General features: G+C 54.9%; 1 protein-coding gene across 1 annotated transcript; it reads right to left on the reverse strand.

Annotated features, from left to right (window-relative positions):
* Nucleotides 1-312: 312 nt before the first annotated feature.
* Nucleotides 313-27,108, reverse strand: ZMAT5 (zinc finger matrin-type 5). Its single transcript, XM_008686722.2, has 6 exons — nt 26,848-27,108; nt 14,243-14,396; nt 9,890-9,952; nt 8,444-8,524; nt 6,049-6,160; nt 313-516 (listed from the first exon to the last, which is right to left on the reverse strand). The coding sequence occupies exons 2-6, from the start codon at nt 14,367-14,369 to the stop codon at nt 387-389; spliced, it is 513 nt and encodes a 170-aa protein (XP_008684944.1). The 5' UTR covers nt 14,370-14,396; nt 26,848-27,108; the 3' UTR covers nt 313-386.

Here is a 27,108-nt window from a genome sequence, read left to right on the forward strand (position 1 = left end):
CAGAGGACCTCATCTCAAGCCCAGTCCTGCTGTCCTCTGACCAGGGGCCGAGGCGCAGAGCCGAGGGCGCCAGGAAGGGAGGAAGCCCCACCACCATGGTGACAGACTATCTTTATAAACATCCAGAAGGAAGTTTTCTCACTCATCTTCTCAAGACGTCCCATGAGGGAGGGAGGGTGGAGATGCGTGGAGCAGAGCTAGGACCAGGGCTGCACCTGGCAGGGAGACTCTGGGGCCTCTGCCCAGCCAGGCTGAGCCGGTGACTTCAGAGGCTCCCTAGGACGCAGCAGATGGGGGCCTCAGAGTCCCCAGTAGGAGCCCTTATCTTTATTGTGACTGACATGAAAGCTGGTTGACCAGATGGGGGTCAGGCGGGGATGAGGGGCTCAGCCCCACTGGACGCTGGGCTGCAGGGGCCATCCCCCGGGTGGGGGTGCCCGCAGGGATGGAGGCAGCTCCTGGACTGGTGGCCAGCCTATGGGGTACTGGAAGATGGTGGTTCTCATGGGTTCGGCCCTAGAAAGAAGGAGAAAGAGAATTAGAATGGGGCCCAGCCCAGGGCACCTCCCCCCAGCGGCCCCTCTCCCCACCACCCCAGCTGCGGGAAAGGTCAGCCGCTCGCATGATCTTTCTGGAAGACAGAGCCTCAAAAACATGCAGACCCTTTGAGCCAGCAACCTCACCTCTAGGAACGAGCCCAAGTGAAACAGCAGGGTTGTGGGCAGAGACTGAGCTACAAGCAGCAGAAAGAACCCGTGTCCACCTGTGGGACCGATTAAATCCACATGCACGGGCACAGCAGACAACGCTATGCGGCCCGCATCAAGCGAAGCAGACTTGTGTGCACTGACAAGGAAAGGTTCGTGATGTACTGTGTGAGTAGAGAGAAAAAGCAGCTTATAAAATAATGTATATAGCATGATACTATTTTTGTTTAAAGATATATAACATATATAAATGCATAAAAAAAACCCTGGAAGACACAGCAAAATGTTAACAGTGGTTCTATCTGCGTGGTGTAGTTATGGGTGATTTTTTTTTACTTCTTTATACTTTTCAAGAAAAGTTTTACAAGCACGCAAGCCTTGGAAATCAGAAAAAAATATTGTCTAAAATGTTTTTAAAAGCCTCATTTCTCATGCTACTCACTCTCCTTCCCCTGGAGGTCTACCCCCCGGAGCTGCCGCCTGGGAATGCAGGGCCCATTTGCGGCATCCAGCCAGGGGCCACCCTGTCCTTAGGGAGCCAACTGAGGGGCAGAGGCAGCTCCCCGCCCCCCCTCATTCCAATGCTTCTGGACTTAATCCCCACTCGGTCCTCTGCTGCAGGGCTGCGCTGCCCTCACAGGCTACAGAGCACTCGGAACTCACCTGAGAGCTCAGGTCTCCCCTATGGGACTGGAGCTCTCACATGGAAGAGACCAGGGGGAGGGGCAGTGTCCATCTGTCCCCCAGGAGCCAGAGCCAGAGCCAGAGCCAGAACCAGGCCTGGCGTGGGGAGGCCACTCAGCGAAGGTCTGCTGATGACAAGTGGCAACACTGAGAGCTCTTACTGACTGGGCACTGCTCTGGGCCTGACACCAAGGTCTAGAGAAACCTCAAGCATCTTCACGTGAACCCCGTTTTATAGATGAGGCAACCGAGGTGCACAGAGTCAGTCATATGTCCAAGTGACAGAGTCTGGGATTGGGGGATTAGGGGCTAACGGGCAACGTACACGTGAGCTCCAGCCATCGCCCCCCAATCCGCAGGCCCAGCTTCCGGTGAAGGTGAGACCCTGGCAGCTTCAGTTAGGCTGGGATCCAGCGGCCAGCCCTCTGCCGAGAGGCAGAGTCCTGAGACCTTCAGAGAGGCGGAGGTGGCGGCTGGGGTCAGGAGGCCCGGGAATCGGCCTTGCTGCCGCCCCCCAGCCCGCCCAGCCCGGGCCCTGACGTGAGGGAGAGAGCCCACTGGAGGACTTCAGGCAGCCTCCTGTTCCGAGAGGCCAGGGAAATGCCCTGCTTAGCCGCTTGCTGCCTGCTGGAGAGTGCAGAAAGCCGCTCCTGGCGTGATTTATGGCAATGGGGGAGACTTTATGCACTCCTCCGGCCGCAGAGAAGGGTGGAAGTGGGGGAGGCTGTGCAGTTGCTGGAAGGGAGCGCCCCAGCTGCCAGCCAACCCCCGGCTTCCCGCAGCGTTAAGGTGACTGCAATTCTCGACAGAGAGAGTGTGATCCTGGAGAGCCCCTTCCCGTGAGCCTCAGACCCTTCTCTAGAAGATGGGGCAGATTCCTTGGCAGCTGGGCCTCCCACCAGGATGAGGGCACCCCCTTCATGTGCTCAGACACGGACACATTCCCTGGGCCCCTGAGCTCTTGGAGCACAGCCCCCCTGCCCTGCACAGAGCACACGGGGACACAGAGGGGCACAAGACCGCTCGTGGCCTCTCTCGTGGCCTCTCTCGTGGCCTGTTTGGCCCCGGTGCAAGGACAGGAGCAGTTCTGTTTTGCTTCTCCCCAGCCATGGTTCTGATCTGAAGAAAAGAGTCCTAGGGAAGCACTGGGGCCGGAACAGTAGCGCCAGCCCAGAGAGGGGTGCAAAAGGGGAGATTACGAGGGATAAAGTCACAATCTGAAGAGCCAACAATGGAAAACGGACAAGCACTGGCCTTGCCGGGGGATTGGTCTGTGTGTCTGAGGCCGGCCTCTCCCTCTCACCACTGTCTGCTCTGGGCAGATCGCTCAGGGTCGGCTGGCTGAGGAGGAAGGTGCAATGTGCCAGCCTGGGGCCTCACAGGGCCTCCACTTCCCCCTTTTACAAGGAGGGCTGGTCTGGTTCACCTAGAAGGCGTGGCTCAGCCCGTCGGGTTAGAGCCCTCGGGTCTGGGTGGCCCCATGTGGACCGGGCAGCCGTCTTCACCCTGCACCTCAGGGGGGGAAACAGACACCCAGAGAAGAGGAGCCACCAGACTGGTCCCCACAAGGGGTCCACAGCACCAACATCTAGGGACTAGTGCTCCAGGCCAGGGACCCTGCTTCCGCAAACGCTCACATGTAGTCAACACGGCCTGAGCCTGCGCCAAGCCCGAATGACAACCATGTGAGCTCAGCGCCGTGGGGGGGCGTCTTAGCTAAAGCTTGAAGAATGAGCCTGCCTTTGCCAGGCAGGGGTGGGGAGGCCATTCCAGGCAGACAGGATAGTGTGTACGTGGTGCACAAAAATCAGAAACGCCCACCACACCCAGGAAGCCGCCAGTGTCCAGTGGGACTGACAGAGGCCAGATGGGAGAGGTGAGGTGACCGCATGGGCTGGGGACATGGCACGGAAACTCCCTGGGGTCCGTCGAGCTGGGTTGCAGAGTCCAGAGTCCCTGAGGTAGAGGAAGCCCGGGAGGGCTGACACAGGGGTCGGGGCCGGGCCAAGGGCAGGGAGCGTTTTAGAAGCTGGCTGGGGCCGTTCTGTGGAGGACGGTCAGGAAGAACAGGGGGAGGTGGGAAGCCAGGAGGGGCTGCTGTGGCCGTGGGGAAAGCCCGTGTGGGAGAAGGGCACAGAGGGAACTGTCTGCAGGGCTGCCTCCAGGGTAAGTGACTCAGGGAACAGGACAAAGTGGCTCTGGGCTTGAATCCACTTCCCCTGACCCTGCAGGGGCGCGGCAAGGGTGGAGGGGCAGAGCCCAAGTCTGTGGGCTGCGGCATAAGGGGGTTATTTTTCATGAGACCGGCCGACAGGAGAGGGCTGAGGAAGACCGAAGCAGTGATGGCGAAAGTAATCAATGGTCACCTCCCTTCCAACAAGCTTTTGCTCAAGGCCGGCCAGGCTTGCTCTGCCCTGAGCAATCCGTTCTGGCTCTGAGTCCTCCGGAGGTGGATGGAAAGGTACACAGGCGCAGAGGACAAGTGGTTGCCAGGAAAAGCAGGTAATCTGGAAGGGGCCAGGCCGGGTGGCCAGGGGGTGAGAGGCACAAAGGACAGGGTTAAGAATCCCTAGATCCTAGGGTGGTCCCCAGTTGCAGGCTCTACCCCAGAAATAGCTACTGCCATCCCAGCAGCTGGCTGCCGCGATGACCACTCCCAACCTCCAGCTGGACGGGGCTCTTGGTGACGGAGGTGTCCCAGGGTCTAGACCAAGCAGGGGCTTAAGCTCTCTCTCAAGTGACAGCTCAGTGCTGCTGAAGATAGCAGGTGTGTGACCAGGACAGTCACGAGCTCCTGGAGGGGTTGAGATTCCTCAGCCACAAACCAGGGGCACCAATGCCCTAAATGCCCAGGCCAAGGGCCAGGCCCACCACGGCACCAAACGCACCTGATTATCAGGCGCTCACCACCTCTACCTGGAGACTCTGGGCCTGTCATCCAGCCTCAGCTTCTCCACCTCATGCCCTAGTCCTCTGAGTCTCACGGTCACAGGCATCCTGCACGGGATAGCACTGGTGGGGACTTCTGGTCACCTGTCTCTACCCGCTCTTGCACTCAAGCCAGCCCAGGCACTGGGTCTCCCTGAGCCCCTGTGGAAAGCTCAGGAGGTGCCCAGGCTTTAGGTGCTCCCTCCCAACAGAGGAAGCACCAAGTCAGAGCAGGGAGGCGAGCTCGGAGCACAGCTGAGACGCACAGGCGGCCAGGTCCGAGCAGTGGGGGAGTGGAGAAGGCCTTAGAATCTCTGGTGCCTCCAACCAGCCCCAGCCCTCTGAAACAGCAGCCGATGGAGCCCGGGGCTCGGGACGGGGATCCCTGGACAAGTCCCAGAGGGGCACTCCCCTGACCAAAATCACAACCACCTTAGACAGGACCAGAAGGGACGGGGACATCACACTCCAACATATATGTCTGTACTGTACTAAGGTGAGGGGACAAAAATGACACAGATCTAAAACAAAGCTAAAAAACAACTAAAAGTTGGGGCGCCTGGGTGGCTCAGTCGGTTAAGTGTCTGTCTGACTCTTGATTTCGGCTCAGGTCATGATCTCAGGGTCCTGACATCGAGACTTGCATCGGGCTCCATGCTGGGCACAGAGGCTGCTTAGGATTCTCTCTCCCTCTCCCCCTGTCCCATCCCACCACACTTGCGACTCACGCTCTCTCTCTCTCTCAAAAGAAAAAAAAAACCAACACAACAAACCCAACAACAGCTAAAAGTTAATTTTAAAATAGTTTAACAAAAAGCTCTCTTCATGGGGGCACAGAGAAGGCAAGAAGCTTAGCTCCCACCTCCTGGCAGAGCTCAGAAGCAAGGCTTTACCCCCCAACTGTCCAACCAGGCTCCCTGGGCCCAGGCCAGGCCGCTGTCACGTGAGACCACACCACAGAGACAGTCGGGTCTGAAGCCCCATTGCAAGACAGGCAAAGTGAGGCAGCCCGGTGCAGGCAGCTTTACGAAGTCGCAGGGAGCTCACAAGCACATCCGGTAGCCCCTTTGCTCCCTCTCGCTCCTTCAACACCCGGCGGAAGAGCCCGGGAGCCCTGGGACCGCACACAGTGCACACCTGAGGGCCCCTGACCCAGGTGCTCTACCCACCAGCGAGCATACCGAGTGCCAGGCCCCCACCCAGCCCCACGGAGGCAGTGAGACAGTGGGAGTCACATCTCTGGGCGATCCCAGCTCTGCCTCTTCACCCTGTGCCCTTGGGCAAGTCCCACCCTCCTGCGAGCCTTCCCTCCCCTTCCGCAGGGCCGGGGAACCATGCCTGTCCGGCAGGGCCCTAGAGGAGACAGCGCAGTGACCGGCACGCTGAGGCCTCAGGAGCCACAATCAGGCCCCTCCCTCTGGCAAGGGACATGGTGCTATCCAGTCAAGCTGGCTTGGCCCCCTGCCTCCCCTTCAGCCAGCATAGGTGCTGATTAAGGGAGGAGCCATGCAGGCAGGAGGATGAGGCTCAGGAACCAGAAGCTTTAAACAAGTGCCCCTCTGCCTCTGGCCGGGGCCTGGGCACCCAAGAATCCCCCTGTGGCTCCTCCCTCCATGTCCGGCCCCTGGGCCGCGGCAGTTCATGCAGACTACTCAGCTTCCGGTGAGGGCAGGCTGGCTCGGGTACTCTCCCAGAGGGCACAGGAGACGGGGATCCGCGGGGCTTGTACCTGCTGCTTGGAGCTGAGCTCAGCCGCTTGGCTCTCTTTTCCAACCAGTCTTCCAGATGGCCCTCAGGGAGCTCGACGACATCTAGTGGCCACTCCCTGGCCCGCCTCTCCTCTGCAGAGATGGAAACAGAGGCAAGTGAGGGGCACATTCACCCCTGCCTGGACCCCACCCTCCCACAAAGCAGCCAGAACCTTCCTGGAGTTGAGGGCACAAGCTGGGAGGCCAGGAGCAGAGCCTCTGGGCAGTCCCTACCACACTGCTACCTTCCTACGCCTGCCCCTCTGAGCCTCACTCTGCTTCCTCATTAAGTGGAGATAAAACACTGGCTGCCTCCCAAGCTTTTTGCAGCTGGACACAGGATAAAGCGTGTAGAGAGCCTGGTCCTTAGGAGGGGCCCAGACCTGGGGGCAGAGAGGCACTGTGCGCTGCAGGTCAGGGCAGAGCGGGGGGTTGCATCTCTGCTCTACCGCTCGCCAGGTCTCTCTGACCCTGGGGAGGGGAAGGCCTCAGCTTTCCTGCTTTTCCTTTTCTTTCTTTCTTTTAAATTTTTATTTATTTATTTGACAGAGAGAGAGGGAGCACAAGCAGGGAAAGCAGCCAGCAGAGGGCAGAGGGAGAAGCAGACTCCCGGCTAAGCAGAGAGCCCCACGCGGGGCTCGATCCCACAACCCTGGGATCACAACCTGAGACGAAGGGAGACGCTTAACTGACTGAGCCACCCAGGCGCCCCATCCTGGTTTTTCTTTTCATAAACTGCCCTGTTAAGAACCTTTGTTCAGTTAAAAGTGAGCCAACATTTCAAACAGTTCAAACAGCCTGCTGGGTGTGAGATAGGTCAGAGTGTCTGGGAGGCCTTGGGATGGGGCCTGGGGCCAGAGGAAAACAATCATACTTGGGGTCCGACAAGGGGGCCAGGGCCTGGGCTAGCACTGCACACACTTCATTCCACTTCACCTTTACAAGCAGTCACGTTCAACACGTCAGGGTACTGCCTCCAAGAGGTTTAGCCACGTGCCAAGGTCACAGGGGATGCGGCAGAGGCTGGACTATCTGAGCTGCCACCGGGGGTGGGGGGGTGGGGGGTGGGCACACCTCTGCTTCCAGCCCCCTCGGGCTTCTCCCATCCCTGTCTCCACCAGGCATCGTCTCCAGCTGCAGGCCCACTGGCCTAGGCTCTCCCTGCCATGGGCCAGTTAACTGTTCCCTGAGAGCCCACGGCCAGTGAAGGGCTGGAGATGCCACCCCTGCCGGGACTCGCTGGCGAGGCCTCTGGGGCCTCACTTCTGCCCTGGGAGAGCTCCTGGAAACCCTGTGTCTGTGCCAGGACTGCGGCTGCATTGCCATCAGCTCCCCGGAGCAGGGCATGGCCCAAGGTTATGACTGGTGAGGCCCCCTGGGGGACGAGGGCAAAGGCCAAGCTGCCCTGGACACTCACTGGCTGCCCTGAGGCTGCCCGGACAGAGGGAGGAGGGAGCAGCAGCACCCTGGGAGGCCAGAAGCCGCCTTTCACCTGCTGGGGCTCATGCGAGGCCCCTCCGCCCTAGGCTAGCTTCAGTTTCTCCATCTGTTCCGTGAGGGGCTTCATGAGAAGACTGATGAAGACCATCTAAGTGGAAATGTCCTTGTTCTCTAACTGGAGAAATGGGAAGTGAATTTCCCAAAAGCAAACATGGTAGTTTCCAGGGGGAGCTAAACTTGTTCTTCCCTGGAATTACCAGGCCTGAGAGTTCTGAGGGCAGAGAGGAAGGTGTCCTCTTCATCCTTTTGTCCCCAGAATGCAGTAGGGGATCTGCCTGGCGCCGAGTAAGGGCTCGAGATAGATGTTGCCTGATGGAGGGAGGGAGGAAGGACATGCACGAATGAGCACCCAGCAGGGCACAGATGAGGCTGAGGCATACCCTTCAGGGCTCCTGGACAGCAAAGCCCCACCTGCCACTTTAAACCCCGCCGAGGACACAGATGGGGGCTCCCCTGTTCCTTCTCCAGTCAAGCCTGCAGCGGTTTGGAGGCATTCCTGACACCCACCCCATCACCTGGGGCAGCCCTCAGCTTATTCCCACGAGGTGACCACAGAAGAGGAGGAGGGGGATGCCTGGGTGGCTCCGTCAGTTAAATGTCTGCCTTTGGCTCAGGTCATGACCCTAGGGTCCTGGGATCGAGTCCTGCATTCCGCGGGGAGCCTGCTTTTCCCTCTGTGTGCTGCTCCCGCTGTTTGTGCTTTCTCTCTCTCTCTCTGGCAAATAAATAAAATCTTTGAGAGAAAAAAAAAAGACTCTATGGGGAAAAAAAAAAGAGGAGGAGGTGGGGAGGCACAGGGCAGCTTCGTGGGTTTCAGATCTGGCACCCCCCTGCAGCCCGCTTCACACCCCAACCCGGGGTCCCCGCCAAACACACCCTCCACCTGGATGCTCAGCTCCTGGAGGTCTCTCTCTGACATGTGGGAAAATCTGCAGTTGGAGCCGAAGTCACACTGGCCTGCAACGGAAGGCAGCGAGGACGGAGTTACTCACCACTTGGAAGAGCTCCCACCACGCGCTGAGGGGCAGCCTGATGCGGGTGCAAAGCTTTGAACTCTACAGAGTAACAACCCCACCCCTCAAAGAAAAACTTGGAGTCTCTGTGGCCCCACCCACACAAGCAGCCAGAGCAACCTGTCTGGTCTACTCTGCCCTGTTCGTGACTCTGGGAAGCAAAGCCTGAAGCCTTCTGTGATCGGGGTGCACAGGGCTCAGTAGGCTTGTCTATTGTCACCACTCCCCTGGCCCCTAGCCCCTGTTCCCCAGCCTCAACAAACCACAGAGGGGGTCCCTGAAAGGGTCATCCTTCCTCTCTCCAATCCAGGCTGTGGTACATGCTGTGCCCTCTGCCTGGTGCCCACCTGCTCGCTTGGCTTGCATGAGCTGCTGGGCTGCTCCCCAGAAAGGGTTCAAGGGTAGCTTCATGAAGGAGGCACCAAAGCCCGGGGTAGCTTTCTGAATCTCAACTGGGGAGGCCAAATTGTGTCTCAAAACAACAGGAGACTGAAGGTATCTTAAGCCAGAGGAACCTACCTACCAGTGGCGTTTTCACCTCCAAGTGAAGTCTGTCGGGGAAGCCCTGACCTGCAGGCCTGGTGACCGTTCTAGGGGCAGCACCATCTGGGGGGAGTGTGGCCATTCACCTGGCTTCCCTAGGCCAACAGCACTCTCCCCAGGGCCGAGCTCTCTTACACACCATGGCAGTCACCATGGTTCTCCTCTTTGCCTCGGCCACTAGGAAGCTCAGGACCAAATCCCTAGAGACTATACAGGAACTCAAAGCAAACATGGAGGAAACGATTCATTCTCCCGGCTTTATTTTTCCTACCCTTATTTTCATCTGTTCTTGGTTCCTTCACTTACTGAGGTTTTTTATCTCTTTGAACTACGTGCACCTTTATTTGGTGGGTGTTAGGAAGTCAAATCAACACTTAGCAATCTTGGTTCTAATTCTAAAGCTTCTCGTCAAACCTGTTACTGTCTCCTCCAGCCCTGCCTGCTAGAGGATGGGCTCCCAGGCTATAACTTAATCAGCCAGTCAGTCACACCCATCAGTGTCTCCTAGATTTCCTTGCGATCTCCCCGTGCTTGCTTGTGCTAGGTGGGCCAATAAAATCACATTCTAGGTCCAAAGAGCTGAGGAACAAGGCCCTGGAAGTCAGTCCCAAGGCACAACCCTTGGGAAGGCCCCAACTGACCACCAAGACCACAAAGCGGTCTTCAGATGGTGGCTGGGGTAGGGAAAAGGTTCTGCAGAGGTCCAAGCAGGCCAGATGGGGCATGCTGGTCCCTGGGGGGACCCGAACTGAGGAGAACACATTACCTGTCAGTAGAAACTTCCTGCAGGGCCTCTTGTTCTGTTCATCTAGCAAGATGGCAGCTGCGTCTGCAAGAAGGACAAGGGTCCGGGCTCACACTTCAGCTGCGTATAGGCACTTCCTATCCCTGAGATCAGGACAGGAAAGCGTTCCCGTCCACAGAGGAGTGTAGGAGGGGATGGCCAGAGGTGGGGATGCTGGGAAGACATCTGAGCCTCTGGTGACCTCAACCCCTCCCTCCCCACCCAGACCTAGCCAAAGGCAAGAACCAGGTTTCAGGTCTAAGGTTCTTGGCTTTGACCACACAATGGAACCATCTGGGCAGTTTTTTGTTTCTGTTTTTTAATCCAGGTACCATAGACTTCTCCATACTGTCTTTGCAACTTCCTGTGAATCTGTAATTATTACAAAATAGAAAGCAAAAAAAAAAAAAAACCAAACCCAAAAAAACCAACCCTCCTGGTGCCCAGGAAGCCCACCAGTAAGTCCCGGGGCTTGGGTGTCGCTCCCCGGCCAAGGTTGCAACCTGCTGCTCTCTGCTCCCCCCTTCCCCCTGCAAGCCACAGGCTCTCGGAGCCAGGCCAGCCGCCGGCCTCCACAGGACTTCCCAGCAATCTTTCCTGACGCGAACCGTAACCTTGGTTTCCTCCGGTTTTTCCGACCTTTATTTTCATCATATATTTATGGTTTAAGTTTTGTGTGTTTCTTGGTAGGTTAGGAATCAATCAGCCAAAATCTGTGAGGAAGACAGGAAGGTGCCCTGACTCAGAGGCCCTGATGTCGCCCTGGGGGCCCGGGCTGGGCACTTTCCCCATTGGTCCACTGCCTTTTCTAGAGGCCACTGGAGTAAAGACCATGGGTTTCGGAGTCCAGGTACACTTGACCCCAGGCGAGCTGCTTCATCTCTTCAAGTCTCTGTTGCACCGTATGTAAAATGGGAGGAAAATTCTCCTGCGGTAGGGCTGCTGTGAATGGACTCAAAGCGCTTAGCAGAGGCGCCCGGAGAATCCCCCCCTGAGGGCACATTAGAATTGCCAGGAAAGTGGGGCTGGGAGCGGCTTCAGCATCACATCCTCAGGTGACACTAACGTGAGGTGACCTGGTGGAGTGTGGGTGGGGCCGGCAGGATAGGGGGTGTCCATGTGTCAGCACTGGGCCTGTCGGACTCAGCCCATCCAGCTGGCGCCACAGACCTTCCCAGGGGAGGTAGGCTGGTGGGGGCATGTGAACGCTGCCCAGCCCTGCCTCCATGTCCCGGAAGGAAGACAGCTGAGCTGGGGCAGGGTCTGAGCCTGAGTCCTAGCCAACGCACCCTGGCTGGGGGACTCAGCGTGGCAGAAAAGTTCTGGGCTGCCCAGCATCTGGCCGGTAGTTCTCAAGCCCAGCCACATGCCAGAATCATCAGGCAGCCTTTAAAATACACGGATCCCCCGGCCCGTCCTTCTCGAGCTCTGCTTTAATTCATCTGAGGGGGAGAACATGAGAATTGTTAAAAGCTCCTCAGTGACTCTGAAGGGCACCCGGGACTGAGAGCCCAAGCCCAGGGCCTGCACAAAGAAGGCATGCTCCTACACCCGGCATTCAAGGCTCCCCGTGATCTGACCCCATTGGTCCTTCTTGCTTCATCTCGCAAAATTAACAGCTGCCCTGGTGCCTGGTGTTTGCTTGCTCACTCAGATATCCATCTAACAAACATTTACTGAGCACGTCCTGTGGGCCAGGCACCACGCCAGGATGAGGATTTAGCGCAGAATAAGTCAGACCTGCTTCTCGCCTCCAGTCCAACAGTCACACTAAGCCATGTGGACATAAACAGGGGAACAGCCAGCATGCAGTCAAGAGACCTGACCTCACCCGGGGATTGGGGAGGGCAACCCTGAGGACGCTTTGCCTGAGTTGAGTTCTGAGATGGAAGGGCTAGGCTGAGGGCAGGGAGGACAGCAGAAAAGGCATGCCCACACAGGGGACAGTACCTGTAATGGCCAGAGTGGCTGGAGCTTGGAGGGCAAGGTGGGCAGGGCACGGACGCCTGCACGAGACAGGGGTTCTGCCAAGAACATACTGTTATAACTGGGAGTGAGGTTGCCTATGAGAGGGACCCTGTTTTATTCACCTGTAAGTCTTCAGAGCCTGTCCAGGAGCCGAGGACATGCCAAGTGCTCACTGAGATAAAGGGCCTGAGGCCAATCCTTTTGTGGACCCACGCTGTTCCTACTGAGTGAACCCTTACGTGCCACACGGTCATCATGAAAATACTGAGCCCGTCACATCCCTGGGAGGTGGATACTGTTGTTACGGCTGTTTTACACATGGCAGAATGAGGGTCACACTGTTCGTGAGTGACACCTTGGGACGGATAGCGAGTCAGTCTAGCTCCAGACCTCATACTTGTCCGGGCCATGGCAGATGCAAGGTCAGCCCCTCTAGGGGTAGGGGACTTGTCTAAGGCCACGAAGCCGGGAGCAAGGTGGGTGTTGAGTCCGAGCCCAGGCTGGGTACCATGCGCCTCCCCAGCGTCTGTGCTGTGCAGTTGGCTCACGTAAGCTGGAGCCCTGGGGAAGCCTCCGAGAGTGGAAGGAGCTCCTCTGCCAGCTGTGGACCCCCGGTGAGTATCATCTACCACTCTGGATTTTGAAGTCATCATCTTTGAGTAGGGTCGTCCACCCCGCCAGACTCCCTTGCAGAGCTGTTCTAAGGACTGAATGTGCCTGGGGATGTGAAAGGACGCTAGGAATGCAGGGCCCCCAAGAAGGGGCTTATGGAACCCACTCTTTTATCTTTAAGTAATACAAGAGCCTCTGCCAATCAGCCCTAGACCCAAAGACCCACCTGTTCTCAGCCGAGAATCTGGGGCTGGGAGCAAACACCAAGGTAATCTTGAGGCCTGGCTCCCGCCAGATCACAGTTCCCACTGGATTTGGGGGACAGGGAGCCATTGCCTGACACCCTAGTCAGAGGCCTCCCAGGCACCTAGGAGAGCCCTCTGCCCCTGAATTCCCCACTGTCCCCACTCCCAGCCCCTTGCGGCCTCAGCCATGCCTGGCCTGATGAGTGGCCTGGCCACCCTCCCTCGCCCACACCTCTGAGCCTCAGCTTCCTCCTCAAAAAAGTCTGTAAGAGTCTGGGAGAGCTTTGAAAATACCGTATCCAGGCCCCAGCCCAAACCTGCCTCTGGGGATGGGGTCAGGTGACCAGCGTTTTTTATTTCAAGGTCTCTAGGTGATTGTAACTTGAAGGGTGGAGCTCTGCCTTAGACGATTGCTGCTGAGGCAAATGACAAACCGCCACAGGCCCCTGGCAGGCAGCAGGCACTCTGTCAATGCCCACTCCCTTCTGGTGTGTTCTGAGTCTCAGACCAGGGAACCCTGTCTCCCCTTCTCCTCCCTTCTCGGCTGCTGAGACTCAGCCCCTTCCTTTTGCTCTGGGAATCCCGCTCCCCAACTCATGAAGCATTGGCCCTGCCCCAGCTCATTCTAGAAGCTCCGGGCCCACCCCTACCCCACCACCAGCTCCCTGTCTGTTTCATTGGCTCCTGGCTGTGGCCACCCCAACACCTGCCTCGGCGTTCCTCAGTGTCCAGTCTGCTCACAGCCCGGCAGCAGCAGCAGCCCCCCTGTAGCGAGCCGCTGGAAGGTGCCAGGCTCTGTGCTAGGTGCTCATGGCCTGAGCTCAGCTGCTGTGGTAGCGCCTGCTCTGAGCAGCCCTTCCCGGAAAAGCCCTCCCTCTGGCAGCTCGATGATGCATCTGGCCAGCCATTCCACAGCCATTTACTGCACCCCACACTCACGCAGCATCACCGTCAAACATATTCTTGGCCACTGCCTAAAGTCCTTCAAAGGCTGCCCTCGGCCCTCACCCTGGGGACAAACTACCCTCTTTGTGCATATGGCCTCCGCAGACTTCCACAATCTGGCCCCAGCCCAGCCCCCACCTTCAGCCCCTATCACCCTCCTTTGCTACTGGGTCCAGCCGCACCTCTCCTCTGCTTGGAGGCCCCTGATGCTTTGTTCACGGCCACCTGCTTCTGCATACCCTCTGCCCCGAAGTGCTGTGGCTGGCTTTTCCCTATCTCTCCAACTGTTGGCTCAAACACCATGGACAGTCCTTGGACAAGCCAGGGCCTGGCCGAATGGAGCCCTCCTTTTGGTCAGGATTACTGGGGGAAGGAGCTCACATTCCAGCCTGCCCACTGGCCAACCCATCTGCCCCTAGGGCCTGGTGGCCCCAGCCTCCTCTCCTTGGCTCCTCCAAGAGCCCAGACCAAGACTGTCGCTGGCCCATGGTACTTCCTTGTCTGCCAGTTAGAAAGATCGGCAAGCTGGCCTCCACTGGCCCAGCCGTAGCCAGCCAGCACTCACCTCGAAACATGTCATACCAGACCTTCTTGGCCTTGAGATGCTGCAGCCCGTTCAGGTGCTTCTTGCGGTTGTGGAGGTTGTCTTGGAAGGAGCGGTTGCAGTAGTCACAGAAGTAGTGCTTCCCCATGGCCCTCGCGCCAGCTGCCACCGCCGCCTGGGAAACCACAAGCACTCAGTCAAGAGTAGGGAGGAAAGGCCACACACCAAAGCCCGCGGCGATGAGGGAGCGGAAGGCAAGCTGAGGACAAAGCATAAGCTGACACCCCCCACCCCTGGGTGGGATCTGTGTGACATTCCCCGGGTACTCCTGGCTGCCCTAAAACTCAGGGAAGGGAGAAACAAACGGCTGACAGAGGTCGCTGTCCTGCAGGACAGGAGTCTCCCTCAGTGTACAAATGTCTTAGTGACTCACAAGGAAAAAGCACTCTTATCAGCGGCCTAAATTTCAGAGACCCATAGACTCAATTTCCTGGAGCCCTAACATCACCCTCCCCTCCATCGGGATGTGGGAACCAAGGCAGAAGGGAATGTACATAAAATTACATTTCTTTATAACCTGCAGCCCATTGACAAATACTTGGGATAGGCAGAGTATAACATTCCTTCTGGAAACTCCCAACTTTCTTGACCCAACCATGTTGACATTAATGTCTTACTAGAGGGCAAAACAACCTTAGCTTGACAATAGCCAGGCCTTCAGGATTTCAAGGGTCTTCTTTAGCATACGAAAGTCCTTTTGGACACCTCCCTTTTTCCTTACACCCCCCAGCTCCCAAGTATATAATCAGCCACCCTCACAGCCCCGGGGCAGCAGCTCTTTCTGCCCACCGGTCCTGTCCCCGTGCTTTCATGAGATCACCTCTTTGCACCAAAGACGTGTCAAGCATTCTTTCTTGGCTGTGGGCTCTGGACCTCACCTGCATTCCGAAACTACATCACTCGGCACAGCACCCCAACTGAGCACTCCCCGAAGGCCGGTGTAAGGAAGGCTCTGGTTACACACGCCTCGTTTAACCCCCAGAACAGCCCGGGAGGAACTACACGGGCCGACTTGAGAGGCCTCATTCTGGGATGATCTTTTAAGAATTCTGATGCCCAGCCTCCACCTGGGGGCCAGTGACTACAGAACTTCCGTGGGTGAGACCCAGGCGTCAGCATTTTTGTAAAGCTGCCCAGGGAGTTCTCCTATGCAGCCAGGCTGGAGAACCACCGCCTTGCACCCTCCAGCCACTTCCCCACCTCTCCCAGCCCTCGCTCCACCTCTGACCTCCTCTCCCCGCTTCTCCCCAACCCTGCCACATCAGCCTCATCCCTGCTCCTCACAGGGCCGGGGCCCGCCGGGCACCTGCCACCTCCTGCATTTGCCCCTGCTGGTCCCTCTGCCTGGATGCTCTTCCTCGCCACCCCTGCTCACTTGATTCTTCAATCTTCACTCAAATACTATCTTCTCAGTAATCTCCTGTGACAGCTTTATTTAAAATTGCAGAACGCTCTACTTAGCTTTCCCCATTCCCTGCTTCATTTTTATTACCTTTGAAATAATAAGCCACTTGTTATGCTTATTATCTTTTTCTCCCAACAGGAATATAAATCCACGCGGGCAGGGATATTTTTGTTTTGTTTACTCTGAAGCCCCAGTACCCAAAGTGGTGCACAGTACAGAGCAGACAACCAATATTTGTTGAGTAAATGGATTAATTCCCATTTTCCTTATGGGACAAGCGAGGTTCAGAGAAAGGAAGTGATCTGCCCAAGGTCACACAGCTGGTGAGCAGAAGGCAAACCCAGATGCCCTAAAAATCCAACTGCTGGGTGTCCTCTCTTCCAGAGCCAGCGCAAAGCTTACAGAAGCCAGAGGGCTCAAGGCAGAAATGCAAACAATTTCCCCAGGAGATTAGCTAAACTCTTAGGTGCCAGGTCCCTGCCAGTCAGAGAGGGAAATGAGAATGTTTCAAGGTCTTAAGACCTTTAAGACCCCTTAGCCATGGTGACCACAGCTGCCACACCTGACCCAGGCGATCTCTAGCCATAGGCAGGGAACAATTCTGAGTCTCGGGGCCAGCCCTTGGGTCCCCCAGTTTGCTGACACAAGACCAGAGGATGAGTGGGTCCACTCTGGGCTATCAAGCGGGATCCGCAATGAGCCCAGACTAGCCCCTCACCCTTCAGGTCCTATAGTCTGATCCCTCTTCCCAGAGCAGGTTCCAGAAGAGGAAAGAAAGTGACTTCCCTAAGCGACCCAGGCTAACAGCAAAAGTGCGACTCCCAGGACTTGGCAAATTAAAAATATGGCCGGGACCACAGGGCAGACGGATGGGGGAATGCATCTTGGGAAGAAGAGAAGGGGGAGAGAGACAGAGACAAACAAGCCCCCTGGACAGTCCAGGCAGCCAGGTGGGTCGATGAAGAAGGCTGTATCTGCGGCAGGCAGGGACAGCGGCCATTAAGTCAAGGGCTGTAATGGGATCAGGAACAGACAGTCATTCAAAATGAAAACGTATAAAACCTCTCTCCTCCTATTACTGCTGAGAAACCGCATCCCAGACACACGGACTTGATATATTAAATTTGGCAGCTCTAATACACCCCGTCTTGCCAATAAACTTATAGGAATTGGATTGAAATTGTAAGAGATGCACGTTTAACGGCCAAGTGCTTAACCAAGCCATTCACGAAGCCTGAAGCTCTGAGGAGCTGGGGCTCTGGAGTCCCGGGGAGGGGAGGGCGTCCCTCTGGGAGACAGAGATGCAGCGGTGTCTCCGCGGCAGGCTTAGCCGGACAAAACCACAGCGGGCACTGCGAAGCCAGCCGCGTGACCTTGGACCTCTCTAGGCCTCTCCTTTCACCGCGGGAAGGTGAGACAGTGGGTCTGACAGGTTAGCTGACTGCCTGCGGAGCAGTAAACAGAAGTTTGCTAATCCAATGAATTGTTACTGAAAGAGTAATGGAAATACAAATGACACTAATAATGTCCAGCGTTTAGCAAGTGCTCAATGTTACCTCCTATTTGATTTACTGAGCACCTACTATGTGCTGGCACTAGGCTAAAAGCTTCATAATGAATGCATCATCTCATGTAATCCTCAGGACAACCTGTGAGGTAGGACCTACTCCACCTTTTCAGTTGAGGGCACTGAGGCTCCAAGAAGCCAAGTGACTTAGCCAAGGTCACGAGGCTGGAAAGCAGCCAAGCTGGGTTCAGAATCCAGGCAGGATGGCTCTAGAGCCCACAGTCCTAATCCCTGAGAAAAGCCTCCTCCCAACAAATCATACTCCTGACAGCTCTCCTTTCACATCACTCACTACAGCCCGGGGACCACGTGGCCCCTTCAAAACCCAAGAGGTAGGTATTATAATCCCGTTTGCGAAGGAGAAGACTGAGGCTCAGAGAGGTGCTGTGGGGTGCCCCGGGTCACACTTCCAGGAAAGGCAGGGGAAGTCTCCTCGTGCCTACACTCGCACCTGCTGGGAAAGCCTCCATGATGTCACATGACGAGCCTTCGGCAGTGGACTCTGTGTGTGTGTGTGTGTGTGTGTGTGTGTGTGTGTGTGTGTTCGCGTTTCCTCTTCTCTCTCACATGCACAAACCGGCCTCGGCAGAGAGGCACCACAGCAGAGCCGCCCACCCACGTCTTCCTTCTTCTGCCCACCCTGCATCTGGCCGGGGGCGGTGCTCAGCTGTCCAGGGCGGGTGGCTGCACCCCGCGCTCTAGTCCCAGCTCTGCTAGGTGAGCCTGTGGCTCCGTCGCTTGCCCGCTCTAGGCCTCAGTCTCCCCATGTGTGAAGGGGGAGGCAGGCAGCTAGACCAGGCGATCTCTAAGGGCCTCTCCAGACAGCCAGGTTTAAATCCGGGTGCCACTGCTTTCTAATTCTATGATCGTGGGCCATTAATTAACCTCTGGCCTCAGTTTCCTCCTATGAAAACTGGGATGGTCACAGTGCCCACCTCAGAGATTGTTCTGGGAATCAGATCATCCACACACACACTTGACTTGGCAGAGCCCAGCCCCCAGGAGCCCCTCAAGAAACAACAGCCAGCATCACCGTCATTATTACTGGTCTCCAAAAGGCCCATATTTCAGAAAACTGATGCTCAGAGCAAGCAACAGGATGTCAGTGTCCAAGTGACAACTGGGGGCAGCTGGTCCATAAGAGAGATGAGGAAAGGTGAGGCCAGGAGGGGGGAAGTGAGTTGCCCAGAGTACACAGCACGAGGCAGAAGTGGGACTGGAACTTGAGCCTTCACGGTGGGCCCAGATGCCTGCCCTGAACAGCTGCTCTGCAGAGCGGCCTGGGGATGGTGTCAGGGCAGCAGACGAGCTCCAGGGCAGCCTGTGTGTCCCACCTCCCAGCAGGCCTGTCTCCAGGGAAGCAGAGGTCCTGGGCAGGAGCTGGGCTTCAGCAAGGTGACCTCCCCCAGGCAGCAGCCAGCTGTGAACTGCCAGCGCTCCTGACCCAACCGCCTCCCTCGCCGGTGCCTTGGCGCACATTAGGAAAAAGTGCGAGGGCAGAATCCTCCAGACAGACACAGTGCCCTGCCAGAGCGTCTCTGGCAATCTGGCAAGCAGAGCGTATTTCACTCCGACTCACCCCTCAGCCAGGTGTCCTTGCACAAGGCACAGCCTGCACCACCGCACTTGGCAGCCCTGAGCGGGAGGTCAGGGAAGGGGGGTGGAGACAGCTGGACATCTCCGATGGCGCCCGGACACCAGCACGGGGTGCTGACTAAGCTGGCCCTCTCGGCCGTGATTCATCCTCATCGTCTGGGGCTGGTGCGCTCAGCAGCACGTGAACAGGGCCCCGTCCGCAATACGAAACCACCCGGCCGCACTCCCTCGCTGGGAACGCAGACAGTGCCACCCGCCCACTCTCAGGGACCAGGTCCATGTTTGCAACAGCAGCTGCTGGCTCCCTGGAACTTCACCAGGTGACAAGGAGGCTCCTTGTGGCCTAAGGGCAGCAAGCGAGGCTAGTGGGACAACTGTCTGGGGTCACACAGGTGTGGGTTTGAATCCCAGCTCTGCCACTTACCAGCTAGGTGACCTCTAGAAAGTTATTTCATCTCCCTGCCTATGTCCTTAGCTATAAAATAGGGACCCCCACTACTACTGTGGATTGACCAAGGCAGTAGCATGTTAGGGTGCCTACCATATAGCTAGTGGTCTGAGAACGGGGGGCTGTAACTGCTGGTACTATGACCACCCAGGCGGCTCCCTCCCCCACCCTCCCGGTGGGCCTCCCTGACCGCTGGATTTAAGAGCGGCAGCTGCAGGGCCTCGCCTGCTGTTTTCCCCAGCTCGTGTCACCTCACCTGCTGCTTCCCTGTCATGTGTGTCTGCCTCCCCATGGAGGCGGAGAGTTCTGTCCGTCCTGCTGCACCCCAGCACCAGGAACAGGGCCTCGCACACACAACTGCTCCTGGAAGGAGCCACCCACAGAACCCGAGGCCTCTTGCCCTCTGCTCACCTACAGCTCCCAGGCCCTCTTCTCAAGTGTGGGTCTACGGAGCAGGACAAGGATGGACAGAGAAGAAAGATACACAGACCCTAAGACAGGTCTCTGGCTGCCACCACCGCCCTCCCCGCACTCCTGTCTCCAGCAGAGCGCTGCTCCAGACTTAACCCACGCCTGGCCATCCCGTGGCACCTGACCTCGGTCCCTGGGTCCACGGAAAAGATCACCTACTAGATGAGACACTGTGGGGTGGAAGTGGGAAGAAAAGAGAATGGGGGTGGGATGGGGTGAGGAAGATAGCATCGGATTCTTGCGTGCTAGGCACCTGGCTTTCATTCTCTTATTGAATCCTCACAGAGCTCCTCAGAGTAGATGTCAAGGTGTCCATTTCACAGACAAGCACAGGGGTTCAGAAATACTCTTAATGTGCTCAAAGCCAAGACTGAGACACTGATGGTAGTAATTTCTCATCAGCCTGAGTGCGGCCGGTGGGCCAGTGGCACGGAGGACCGACCCCCACGTGCCCTCGTGGAGAGCCCTCCCCAGGACGCTGTGAAGCCATGTGCCAACGCCCTACAGCCAAGGCGTGGAGAGCCGGCACTGCCCCTGGGGTCCGGGTGAGCCCTGACCCCTCTCTCTCTCCATCCCACCGCTCTGCTGTGACGCTGCCGTGGGGCAGACATTTGGGCTTCATTGATATTCTTGGTTCCTTTCACCGTGTGTGTCTCAGGCACAGCGCTGTCTTTGGCACAAGGCTAAAACAAGCCAACAGCTCGGCCGTGGCCAGGGGCTGGGATGCGCACCGTAATGATCACCCAGCCTTGTGCTCACCACATGCTGCCCTCGAGCTCACCTGTCATCTCTTCTAATTATGGCCCCGCCAGACCCCAGGTAAACAGTAAACGGCAGCCAGAGGACGGCCTTACTGCACACCCGCTAGGAGCACAGCAATGTCCCAGTGCCGCGTATGCCTGCCGTCTGGAGTGGATGGCATCGGAACTGCCTGGGGGGTGGCCTGCGGACTACCCGCTCAGAGCCCAACTCCAACAGAAGTGCCAGGAAGATCCAGATGTCTTCCCCGATAGGAGCCCCATTATGTGAGGGGTCTCCCTCAGACGCCTCAGTGCTTAGCAGCGACCTCGCACCGCTGTCACCTGACCTTGTTTATGTGTTCCACCCCCTGGGGTGAGGCACATCTATCGTCACACCCCCGGCACCGTAAGGCAGTGGGGGCCCCACCCACGGCAATTCCTAACTCGGCAGGCCTGGGCCAGGGCCAGGATCTAAGGAAACTGAGGCACAGGCCACAGACCACACTCAGAGAAATGCTGGTCTGAGAGAGATGAGGGACTGAAGAACAGAGAGGGTGAGAGCTTACCCACAGTCACACAGACCACCCACGCCAATCCTTACTCGAATCATTCAACCCAGGTCTGAATCTCATCCCTGCCACTTCTAGGTGGTGAAACTCTCGCAACTATTCACCCTCTGGGCCTCACCTCATCTGGGAGACAGGAGTAATAGTTCTTATGTAATTATGGAATAAAACTATTCCAAAGGATTACTATGAGGATTGAATCACGGCTACTAGGAGCTTAGCAGAGCACCTGGCAGGCCGATCGCGCTCAACACGCATCTGTGGAGGTGGCAGCCAGCCTCTGCGGCCCCCACCTTCTGGGGTTTGCACTTTGTGTTGTCTGCTGCCAAACCGTATCAGCACTGGTCTGTGTGACTAAGAGAATAGAGTAGACAGGATGGCACATCCCTCCCAAAATCAAGTGATAAGACAATATGCCTTCCATCCTGGTGCCTCTTTCTCTGATCACTTACTCTGGGGGAAGGCAGCTGCCAGACCGCGAGCAACCCTGTGGGAAGGCCCATGCGGCAAGGAACTAAGACCTCCTGCTGACAGCCGTGTGAGCAAGCTTAGAAGTGGACCCTCCAGCCCAGTCAAGCCTTCAGATGAATGCAGCCCCAGCAGATAGCCTGACTGCCACTTTGTGGGAGCTCTGAGTCAGAACCACCCAGCTAAGCTACTCCCAAATTCTTGACCCTCAGAAACTGTATGAGATATTTGTTGTGTTAAGTCGCGAAGTTTTGGGGGTAATCTGTTACGTAGCAATAGCTGATTGATACACTGAAATAAACAAATGAGAAAACGAAATCACTTTAAAATATGTGATGGCCACTGGTACAAAGTGCCCCATATCCCAAAATACTCCTGAGTTGAGTCACAGGAGCCAGTTCCCCGACACAGGCATAACCTTCCAGCTCTACGGTTCCCTTCAGCCATTTACTTACTAGCCAAACATTTGCTGACACGTCCACTCTGCCAGGATGGGGTTCACACCTCATGACACAAAGGCCCTGCTCTCACAAGAAGGTGCACTGAATATATGCTGGGATGGCTGGCTGATGTGCCCCCAGTAACAATGCTCGGTGATAAGCTGTGTGCCAGGGAGCACCAGGGAGGGGCAGCTACATCCAATAGGAATTCCTCCAAGGAAATGATCAGACAGGATCTCAAAGATCTATGTATCAAGATGGTCACTGCAACATAACTTGTCCGAAAACTGAAATCTAAATGTCTGACAGTAAGAACGGCTGACAGTTATACAGTGCTCACTACATGCAGGTGGGGAGCTCAGTTTCCCCAACAGGGTAGGAGTGGGGGGTTCAATGACACGACTCATATGACTCACATAAAAATAACTGGACAGAGGGAGCCCACAGCTGGGAAGGATCAAGAGTAGGGCCTACCAGACAGACATTAAAAATCAAGTCAAAGGAGGGGCGCCTGGTAGTTTAACTCTTGGTTTTGGCTCAGGTCATGATCTCAGGGTCATAGGATCGACCCTGTGTCAGGCTCCACGCTCAGCGGGGAGTTTGCTTGAGACTCTCTCTCTCTCTCTCCCTCTGCTCCTCCCCCCCCCCAATAATTAAATCTTTGGGAAAAAAAAGAAAAAAATCAAGTCAAAGGAGACTATTCCCTTTTTGCTAAATAAAAAACGGCTCCTTATCACAACAGTTTGTACAACATGATACCACTGTTTAAAGGAGAAAGAACGTCCTGCCCCAACACACCCACACACCTACACCCACATAAGCAGACAAAATATTTATTGTGACTGTCTGGATAATAGGATTATGTGAAGAATTTTTTTTCTCCTTTTTATTTTTCTAAGTTTCTACATTTAGTGTGTATTGTTTTAAATTTTCTCAAAAAATTCCCTTCAAAAAAGTGGGAAATTTGTCAAGCAAGGATAAATACGATCCCATCTCCCTTAGGAGGCTGCTGTGTCTGGTTCCAATGACCTGGTTCACCTGGATGGACCAGTCAGGGCTGGAGTGGAAAGAGCTCTACAGTAGACATTACCCCAGTCCCTGGCTGAAGGCGGACAGGGAGCACCATGATTCCAAGCAGACCTGGCTCAGCACAGGTTGGCGAAACCGGAATCTGGGCTCCAGGGAGCTGCAGGCTGGAGACACAGTTTCTCATCGGATAGTTACAGGTCCCAGGAGGCCAGAGCTTCCAAATAGGAAGGGTAAAAATAGTCTGATGGAGGCTTCTGAACCAGAAACCTAGACTCAGAACTGCCTCTGCTTCCCCGCTTTTCTGTCCCCAGGCTGGTCCTGTCACCGCCCTCACTTCTGCCCAAGTCAGGTCTCACCTTCTAGCACCTGAGCCAACCTCTTCAGTTCACCCCACCCTGGGCAACATCAGATCAACCCTCTCAGAACGACTCTTGCTCAAGATTTTCCCTGGCTCCTGGTGGGGAGCTTAATACAAATGAAGTCTCCTGGGTCAGATCTCCAGGAATTCAGACTCAGAGGGTCTGGAGCAGGGCCCGGAAATCTGCATTTTAATCAGTGAGTCTAGTACCCTCGAGTAGGTACCCCTTAAAATACAAAGGCTGGAGAACAAGCTTCTCCTGCTCATTGACCTCTCTATTCCCTGCATCCCAAAGGCAGCCACTGCTGGGGACAGTCACACTAGGTAGACACAACCCCTGGGTTCTTGTCTCTGTCAGAAATCCGTCTGATTATAAATAACCTCAGCTCACTGAAATGGTAAACCCAACTTGATTGGAATGCTAAACACAATTCATTAGAATGGATAAAGCTGTTTCTTTAGTAGCTAAGTGTCCCGTCACACTCCAGGTAAGTTCGGAATTGAAAATAGAGGTAGTAAAATAAATCAAACTTATTGATGTTCCTGACCTAAGTTTAGTAATAATCAGCGTATACTTGGTATTTAAAAGTATCTATAACATTGAAAAGAATGTGACATGCTGAGTATGACAGATAAGCATTGTATTCCAATTTAAAATACAGAAGTTAGGAATTGAGAAACACATGGGGGCACCTGGTTAGCTCAGCTGGTAGAGCGTGCAACTCTTGATCTTGGGGTTGTAAGTTCGAGCCCCATGTTGACTGTAGAGATTACTTAATACAGAAGTTAGGGGCGCCTGGCTGGCTCTGTCTGTAGAACATGAGACTCTTGATCTGGAGGTCGTGAGTTCACTTATTTAAAAAAGAAATATAGGGGTGCCTGGGTGGCGCAGACGTTGAGCGTCTGCCTTCGGCTCAGGGCGTGATCCCAGCGTTACGGGATCGAGCCCCACATCAGGCTCCTCCGCTATGAGCCTGCTTCTTCCTCTCCCACTCCCCCTGCTTGTGTTCCCTCTCTCGCTGGCTGGCTATCTCTGTTAGATAAATAAATTTTAAAAAATCTAAAAAAAAAAAATACAGAAGTTCTAATATATAGTTGGGGGCACCTGGGTGGCTCAGACAGTTAAGTGTCTGACTTCTGCTCAGGTCATGGTATCAGGGTCCTGGGATTGAGCCCCGCAGGCTCAGTACTCCATGGGCAGTCGGCTTGTCCCTTTCCCTCCTCCTTTGCCCCTCCCCCTGCTTCTGCTCTCCCTGTCTCCCTTTCAAATAAATATATAAAATCTTTAAGAAAAAAAAAGATGCTTAATACATATACATATATATAGTTAGGTAATTGATAAAACATGTCAGTAACTGATATTAGATTTATCATTTCAAGTTGAAAGGTCAGCAATGATTAGAAACACTGGCTGCATGTTAGAATCATCTGGAGTGCTGTTACAGCTACTAATGGTGCCCCCCATATCCTAGTTTCTTGTCAGAGAAGGCACCTGTATTTTTGTTTGTTTGTTTGTTTGTTTTTTAGCTTTCCAGACTGCGAACCAGTGACATAAAAGAATTTAACTAAGTCGGTTAAACGTATTGGACTGTTTACAAGAACTTGAAATTCATTATGTTTGTAAGTTTATTAGATTTTCTAGTGACGTTTAAATATTCTTGGGAAATTATACTTGTTAGGTTATGTATCTGAAGTACTTAAAAAGAAAATCAAATATATTAAATTTATAAGTGAAATAAATGTGTAAGGGAATGTAATTAAGCTGTAAATGGGATTGATTGTTTAAAGGAATTTAAGGTTAGTTCAGCTTGAGTTCAAACATCAAGGGAAAAGTGAAGGTCACTTTTCTTATTTTTCTAGATGTATATGGATCGAGTAATTTCTAAGTTGAAGTAAGCGGCTTAAAGAAAATTCGGTATTTCCCAATTGCTGCTCCAAAATGAAAATTAACTAAAAAAACAATAAAATAAAATGAGCGACACCTTAACTCCCCGTGGTCTTTCCTAACCCATCTTCCTTAAACCAATTCCTCCCTCCTCTGAACTTCCAAAAGTATTCTATCCTAGAAGCTTCTCACAATTTTCTGTCCCAAGGAGCTACCAGGATGCTCTGCAAATGGAAAATAACCCCAGTCATGGTTAACTCATCCTGGTTTTAGAGCTTCGAGCTTTTCACATTTTTCTTCCCAGTACCCAGTCAGGCGCTCCTGTTGCTTTTCCAAGTCAGATCCAGACCTCGAATCCCAGGCCTCTAATCCCCGGTTTTTAGTACCTATGCTGATGACTTATCTCCGGCTCAGACATCTCCTCTGAACTCCAGATCCAAATCCCCACTGGCCTCCAGGCATCTCCACTTGATGTCTAAGGGGCAGCTCAAACCTAACATGACCGAACAGAGCTTAAGGTCATCCCCATGGATTTCAAGTTGTTAATGTCAAAATTTGAGAGATGTCATCCTCCATTCTTCTTTCCGGCACCCTCTACACACATCTGTCAGCTTGTTCCGTCTCTCCACCTCCCAAAATACACTGCAAATCTGATCACTACTCTAATCCATATCCTAATCTAAATTATCATCCTGTCTCAACTGACCCAACACAATAACTTCCCCTCTTCGATCTGTTCTCCAGGGAGCAGCCAGAATGATGACATTAAAATGTAAATTGGATCATGTCACATCCCAACTTAAAACCCTTCAGTGGCTTCCTAGAGCAACTGAAAAGAAATAAGACTCCCTACTCTGGGTTACGAGGCCTCATATGAGCTGACCTAAACCCACCTCTTCACAGTCTGCCCTACCGCTTCCCCTCAAGCACTCCAGGACTGCTGCAGCCACTGCCGCAGCCTCGAGTCCTTCGCACCAACCTTTTCCTGTTTGACCGACTTCCATTCATTCGGGTCTCTGACTAAAGTGTCACCCTAGGCACCGCCAGACTCTCCTCAATCAACCTGTCTTTTGCTTTTTAGAGTATGATCTGCCCACACACTGATTGAGTGCTCCGCGACAACGGTGACTTGTTCACCGCTAGGTCCCCAGGCTATGGCCCAGAGGCAGCACTCAGAAAATACCAGTGGAACCACACTAGTACACCAAAGCTCCTATTTCTATCCCCAAGAAGGAATGAGTGGTCCCCAGATCTCCCCCTTCTAGGTCAGGGTTCTAGGGGGCGAAGCCCAGGGATGAGGGGAACAGGAGGCACGTGCAGAACCGCTCCTTCCCTAGACGCCCGGAAAAGGGGTTCAAGACCCAGGGCCCCACTTTGCCACAGGCTCCAACTCTAGGCTTGGACTTGGGGTTAACAGAGGAGACAGGCAGAGATGAGCTGGGGACCTGGACGCCCAGGCCCTCTCGCCCTTTTATTCAATCCCCGTTCGGTTAAGTGGTGCGGCCCACAGAGGGGGGAGGGACTTAAAAAGAAGAGCCCACGTCTTCCCCTTGGGGGAAGACGGCTAACACTCGCCCCTGCCAAAGAGGGTACCTGGTTCCGCAGGGCCCGACGGCTCCGAGCTCCTCCTCCTTCTGCGCCCTCGTGTCGCGAACTGCTTGCTGGGATTCGTAGTCCTTCCTTGAGTATCAGTCTGCTCTTCCCAGAAACCTTTGGGAATCATAGCTGAGACCGCGCGGGGAAGGGGGAAGTAAAGGAAGCGCGAGGGCTTCTGGGTGTTGTAGTTCGGGATATTCACTCAGCAAGAAATGATTGAGGAGAAACATTGGGTAACAAATCTTACCATACTATTTG

The sequence above is a fragment of the Ursus maritimus genome, unplaced genomic scaffold, assembly GCF_017311325.1.
Source record: "Ursus maritimus isolate PB19 unplaced genomic scaffold, ASM1731132v1 scaffold_33, whole genome shotgun sequence".
Lineage (NCBI taxonomy): Eukaryota > Metazoa > Chordata > Mammalia > Carnivora > Ursidae > Ursus > Ursus maritimus.

Bases quoted from the DNA above. Each gene is read 5' to 3' on its own strand.
- ZMAT5 (XM_008686722.2), bottom strand. From the start codon at position 14,369: ATGGGGAAGCACTACTTCTGTGACTACTGCAACCGCTCCTTCCAAGAC. The intron at 8,525-9,889 runs GTAATGTGTTCT...CTTCCGTTGCAG, and splicing joins CAGGAAGTTTCTACTGACAG to GCCAGTGTGACTTCGGCTCC. The intron at 517-6,048 runs GTACAAGCCCCG...CCTTCTTTCTAG, and splicing joins AGCTCAGCTCCAAGCAGCAG to GGCCGAACCCATGAGAACCA.